The 6,000-nt window shown below is 45.3% G+C and overlaps 1 protein-coding gene across 1 annotated transcript in view; it reads left to right on the forward strand.

The window, feature by feature from the left end:
* The window catches only part of LOC105195262, a 38,908-nt gene extending 33,111 nt beyond the window's left edge, over window positions 1-5,797 (forward strand). Inside the window, 2 exon segments of the mRNA XM_011160626.3 lie at window positions 349-592; window positions 5,570-5,797. Coding sequence (XP_011158928.2) covers window positions 349-592; window positions 5,570-5,698 — 373 coding nt within the window. The 3' untranslated portion in view covers window positions 5,699-5,797.
* Window positions 5,798-6,000: the final 203 nt, after the last annotated feature.

Genomic DNA, 6,000 nt, shown 5'->3' on the forward strand with positions numbered 1-6,000 from the left:
GCGGAGAGATACGCTGAATGATAAAGAATGGCAAATGCACTTTGTTACAATATAGAAAGCGCAGTAAAAGCTTATCTCCCATGTCCTTTGCCTAAGGCCCGAGTTTGAAATATAGATCCGCGTCCCTCGCGATCGTACGCAACGAGGAAGTGAATAAAGGAATTTGAGAATGCTAATAAAATCGCTTTCTCCTCTTACGACTCCCATGATCTTTTAATACGCTCTCCGTCGCCTCGGGAATAACCTTTCCATCTATTTCTTTATTGCGATCATCATCGTCGCGATTAATTCATAGATCATTCGGCGTGCGTAGCGTCTCGAAAACTGTAAAGCCGATTTGACTTTCAGATTCGGCGAAGGATACGTTGCCTTCATGAGATTCGGCCAGCCGGTTTCCCGCGCGGATCTTAGGAAGGTTATCCTGAAATATCTGCCACAGGCGATGATCTCTTCGAGGCAGGCAACGGCTGCTCGGCTCTTGCTACCGCGTAGCCAGGACATGGCGCTCAGCACGAGCTTCAGCATGCTCAAGCTCCTGGCGGAGGAGCTTAAGGCCACGGACTATACGCTCACACAGAGCTCGTTGGATCAGGTCAGTGAATTCAATTCAACGATACAGCGCCGCGCGTTTCGTGGACTCTCATCAATTTTGCTTTTCAAATGTTCCGCCCACCGTGAAGCCGCGCGATGTATTATTTCGAGAGTGTTCCTGGAATCGAGGCGGCATTGTCACATATTGAAGTCGACGCCGGGCCTCGCGATTCCATCATTTCTGGACTTTCGTGTCGCGGCGCGTTATCTAAATCATTTAGGATAACAGCCGAGGGATCGCGATATTTAATTCCCGCGACGTGACCTTCCGGTGAACATCCGCTGGTGAATGCGCTTCGGTGGCGATATTCTAAGGGCTTGTCTTCAGCAGATGATGCACCGCCGGGGAGCGCGCGCGGCGCCTCCTCCTGTCGTCCAAAGACGATCCGCGTTTTCGTCCCACCGATCCTGACGGATATTAATGGATCCGCCGTCTCGTAGTTCGCTTACGTACACCCTCGCGATGGTTTACAAGCTGCAGGGAGGCGGGAAACGCTCGCCCACACGCCGGCTGGCTGCCTCTAAGCTCGCCTAAATGATTTCCGGGTAGCTGTAACGCGCGGTGCCGGCCCTTTCCTCTCTTCGCCCTGCGAAAACTGTTGTTAATTAACCGTTCGCTCAACCCTCCTCCTCCCCGCCCCCTTCCCTCTCTTCTCTCTTCCCGCGAAATAATTCACCATCTGAATAATGAAGCCAGAATCTTGTCGAAATTGCCGAGTGTAAATCTTACACGCGCGATATACTCCCCCGCATTTCGAAGCCTTTGCGCGTGGTGCGCTGCGAACGACGATTGTCTTTCACGTCGGCTTCAATACGAGCGGGGATTGCAGGCGTTTCTCGGTAAATGCATATTGTTGGCAATACGCAAGCCAGCGTGACACGGTGAATGCACGTCAAAGCGCCGAAGTCCCTTCCGCGCGCGCATTTCTCGAGTATTCTCCCGTATTTAACATTTACTATTCGCCGCGAACGCGCCGCGGGACGATGCAATTGAAGTGCGATTAAATTAAATGCAATCAAATTAAAATCGCACGACGCGCCGATAGTTTTTTTTTTTTTTTCACCATGCGTGAAGAACCTTTTGTCCCGGCTCCGTTCGGATCTGTCCTCGCGTGTCATTCCAGTAAATCCAGAAGCGCCGGATATATGCAGTCGCGCTTATACGAAATTGCAGGCCGCCGCATATCTCTTTCTCTCTCTCTCTCTCTCTCTCTTGCGCGCGTCGCGTGATATCCGTAAACTTACGGACGCGCGCATGACGTCCCGCGCTTTTTCTCTCGCGCGTAAAGCGCTTCGCGTTTTTACTCGGGAATGAATTCTTTTTTTTCTTTTTTTTAAAAAACGACGCAACCGTCGTGTAATTGAGTGGCTCCCGTGTGTGTCCAACTTACGGACGGACAAATTATGTCCAATGTGTCCGTTTGTCCCGGCTCGGGAGAGAACGACGCGGCGCGTAAGCGCGCGGATGCACCCGGACTCTGAAATTTGCATTTCGCGTGGGGCTCCTTCGTCTTACCGCCAAACTTGCTCTCTTCGCGACTCTTAGCGAAATTTACCGGCGCGTAAAGCGACCACAGGCATCGCTATTTGCATAAGTCGTTTAATAAAGAAAAATTTCAATTTTGAAACTAATTAAAAAACTTCTTACATATTATAAATCTCGCATGAACACGTTAGCTTTAATTAACGTCACGCCCTCAAACACGATAACGTCACGATGTATTACTTTGTTTATTATTTTTTTTTCGCAAATTGCGTGCGTCGCGCATGCATCCGTCCGGGCGAGATCCGAAAATTGCGGAAAATTCAGAAAAGAATTCACGCGACGGCGTGATATTAGCTCTGAAAAAAAAAGTGGTCATTACGACGGCGCATAAAGCTTGCAATCTCCTGGCTTTACTTTTTCTTCTTTCGAATTCAGGTTTTTGTATAAAAACGCTGTCCGGATGAGAATAACGAAACGGGATTAAAATAGAACTTCACAGCGAGAGCGTCGAGTTTTATATTTACGCTCCGTGTAAAAAAATTATTCACGCTTGTTCCCTATCCATCTCGATTCACTCGGAATGCAACGGCGGAATCTATTTCACTCGCGTGTCGTAAAGGGAAAGTGAACTTTATTGCGCATATACGAGCACGCGGATTAAGAATTTATTGCATCACTGGGCGACACGCGAAAATGCTCTTCGCGGAATAGAGCGGAGTCACGGAGAAACGGAATTAACGACGGTCTTTTTTTTTTACCTCGTTACGCAACCTCTTTTCAACAATGCATCATTCGGTGTTTCGCGACTTATAGTTGCGAGCAACGATCATAAATCACGCAACGGCGCGACAGCGAGATTGTCGGTGCGCGCGCGGGTATGTAGATCTTACGGAAAAGTACGCGCAATCCATTTCCGCGACTATCCTTCACAGTTCTACCGGCGTCTGAAAATTCTAAGAAGCGGTTCCAGATCGAAATGAACCGTCGGACGCTTGGGAGAAGGTGGGAATTGAAATCGTTGCCTGAGTGATCGATCGATCCCGATCAAAAGGGTGCGATTTAATTTTCGTGAAACGAGAAAAACGTGAACCGCGGCAATACCTGGAACGCCTTTTTAAAATTTATTTACTCTTTTCACTCGTCTCGCTAATGCGATACCGTAAGCTATTCACGTTATTAACGTAATTCACGTTATTAAAAATTCGATAAGAGATTCGGGCAAAAGAGATTTCGTACAGCTAATAAAATCCGTTAGAAAATTGCGACGGAAACGCTCGGGAATAAAATATCAATATCCACTGAGAAAGAGAGAGAGAGAGAAAGAGTGAACTGAAACGTGGGAGAAATTCAAGAGGAACGTTATCGAATGCGATGAATAATAGCAGCTTAATTGATCATTTATAAGACGGCGCGTCGATAGAGTGAGAGAAATTCAGTACTTGAAACGAGAGAAGTGGTTTTATGGAACCTTTTTGTCATCAGAAATAGAATTGCTTTTCGACCGATAATGCGATCGATCTATCAGCCTCCCGTGACGTCTCGCAATTTCTACGTAATTGGTTCATTCTGAAAATATTGACGCACGCGACAATTTACCGTGCAATTGCATTTCATCCCTTCCGCGAATTCGGGAGCGCTTTCAGGATTATCATTGCTAATTGTTATTAGCGAGAGGGAAGTTTACCGCTCGCCGTTTCCACTTTGGAAAACACCGTCATCTGTCCCCTCCTGGGCGTATTTAAATCGTCGTTAAATACAAACTTGCGTCACGTATTCATCCCTACTTCTTGAAACTTGGTCCGTGCGAACATTAAGGGCTGCCATGATCCTTCCGTTGTTTTGTAAGCTTCCAGAGTAACGACAATAGCAACAGCTCAACTTAGCGCGGTTCGGAATATAAATTAAGTCCTAAGTGCGGTAGTAAACTTGAGTCGGGCCGAATCTAAGAACTTCTAAATTACCGCGGTGCAGCGGGAAACTATCTGCGCAAAGTCTTCTTTTAAAGGTTTCGCAACTGCGTGCATTCATTCTTCGGAAAGTCAGAGGCATGTAACGTAAATGAGACCTACAATTCTACAAATTACTAAGTATTGTGCTGGGAAGCTAAACCGAGAAAGTGGCAGCTGTCACAGCGCCAGACAATGAATTCGTCGAATTATTGAGAAATAGAATTAAAAATTGGCAAATTAAGTATGGATAATTTTTAACAATTAAAATCTAGATAAGATCGATCGATCAAAGTGTTGTAGCAGATCTTAATGCTCAATAACGTACAATATATTTCATTATGTGATGATTTTATGCATCCTAGTTCTTCAAAACCCTCTCTGCGCGCTATTATTTTTGAAATTCTGTTAAATTAGACAAAATTAGCAATCAATATTAAATTAATAATCAATTTAACAATACTAATATTAATTAATTGTATATGTATGTACGTGCAATTTAAAATGTGAAAGAATTATGATTAATTATTTATTATATGAAAATGAAATGGATATATATTATAGATATATGTATATATGGGCATATAATATACATTATTTTCCATTCTACCGATTCAACGTAACATTGCAGAAGTTTTACGCACGCGAATTCTGTATTTTATTCAAGCAATATTAATGCATTTCATTGTTGATAATATTTAACAATTTTTCTAGCTCGGGCATTCCACTCGTTTCTCATGTAATAATAATTACAATATCGGCGTATCAATAATTCGTAACATCGAACCTCGTTGGGTAGCCAGCTCGACGCGTACATTTTCCGAGCAAGAGATCATCCCAGGTTTGCCCGCGACGTCGGGACATTATGTAAATGCATTTCTCTTCTGCATGACGCAAAGACGGTACAGCGATCTCGCGAACAAAGTGGGAATTTTTTGCAGTACCGCGGCGTACTTGTATGTAAACCGGAGGAGGGGAAAGAGAGTAAACTCTTGGCCGGTCGGAAAAGTTTTGAGATTTTTATGGATCTTCGTTGCAAGTAAAGCCCTTCGTCCCGCCACCCGCCGCGCCCGTCGCGTTTGCCGTTGTGAGAACGTGCTTCAACGCGAAGCACGCACCGAACTGCAACGAGAGCGACGCAACGACCGAAAGTTCGCACCCAGTTCTCGTGGAACTTGAGTTTTGCGACTCGAAGCGATAATTGCAGGCGCAAGCGTCATGCTCGAGGTTTGATGGGCAGAGGAGAGCGAAATTGCGCGTTGCACAAAAGTAGCTTCGTTCGCGGACGTTAATTGTGAAGGAAAAGAAAATGGCTCGCCAAAAAACTGTAGTATTACGAGTATATATGTATATATAAAATCGTTTTGTCAGTTCATTCGCCGTGGGAATTTTAATTCCAAAAGGACGCGAGGTACAATTTTTTTTTTTTACAACCTAACGCGCGGCAAAACCCTTCCGTCTAATTTCCTTACGGCGGTTGCGTTGATTTTTTTATAGTAATTAGTCCGCGGATTATGCGTCGCGTAATTTGCTGTGGAATGTGCAGGTTCTGGTGACTTTCTCGGAGGAGCTCGACGACGAGGTCGCCGACGTGACTGTCTTCGGCCAGGGCAGCGGGAACAGCGTGCCCAATATGTACTCCAGCATGGATACCATCCACATGGACACGTTTTGAATGTGTGTCATTTAATTAGGTTTAAGCTCCAAAGGCCCCTCCGCTTTAACTAAACGCGCGGAATTAACTGAAGTTTTACGTTTTCATTCGGTAAAGCCCTTCCTATTCGTCGCGTTTTCGCGGTGTGTATTTTCGTGGCGATTCCTGTGATAGTTTGCCTTTACGTTCGACGCCACGGCGCGGCGAAACGCACGATTTATACGAGCTCAAAGAAAGAAAGAAGAAAAAAAAGGGGGAAAGTAGCGTTTTGTGATTCTCACGCGATTGCCTTCGGGCAGAGAGACATTTAGATGTCTATTCGT

The sequence above is a fragment of the Solenopsis invicta genome, chromosome 5, assembly GCF_016802725.1.
Source record: "Solenopsis invicta isolate M01_SB chromosome 5, UNIL_Sinv_3.0, whole genome shotgun sequence".
Taxonomy (NCBI): Eukaryota; Metazoa; Arthropoda; class Insecta; order Hymenoptera; family Formicidae; genus Solenopsis; species Solenopsis invicta.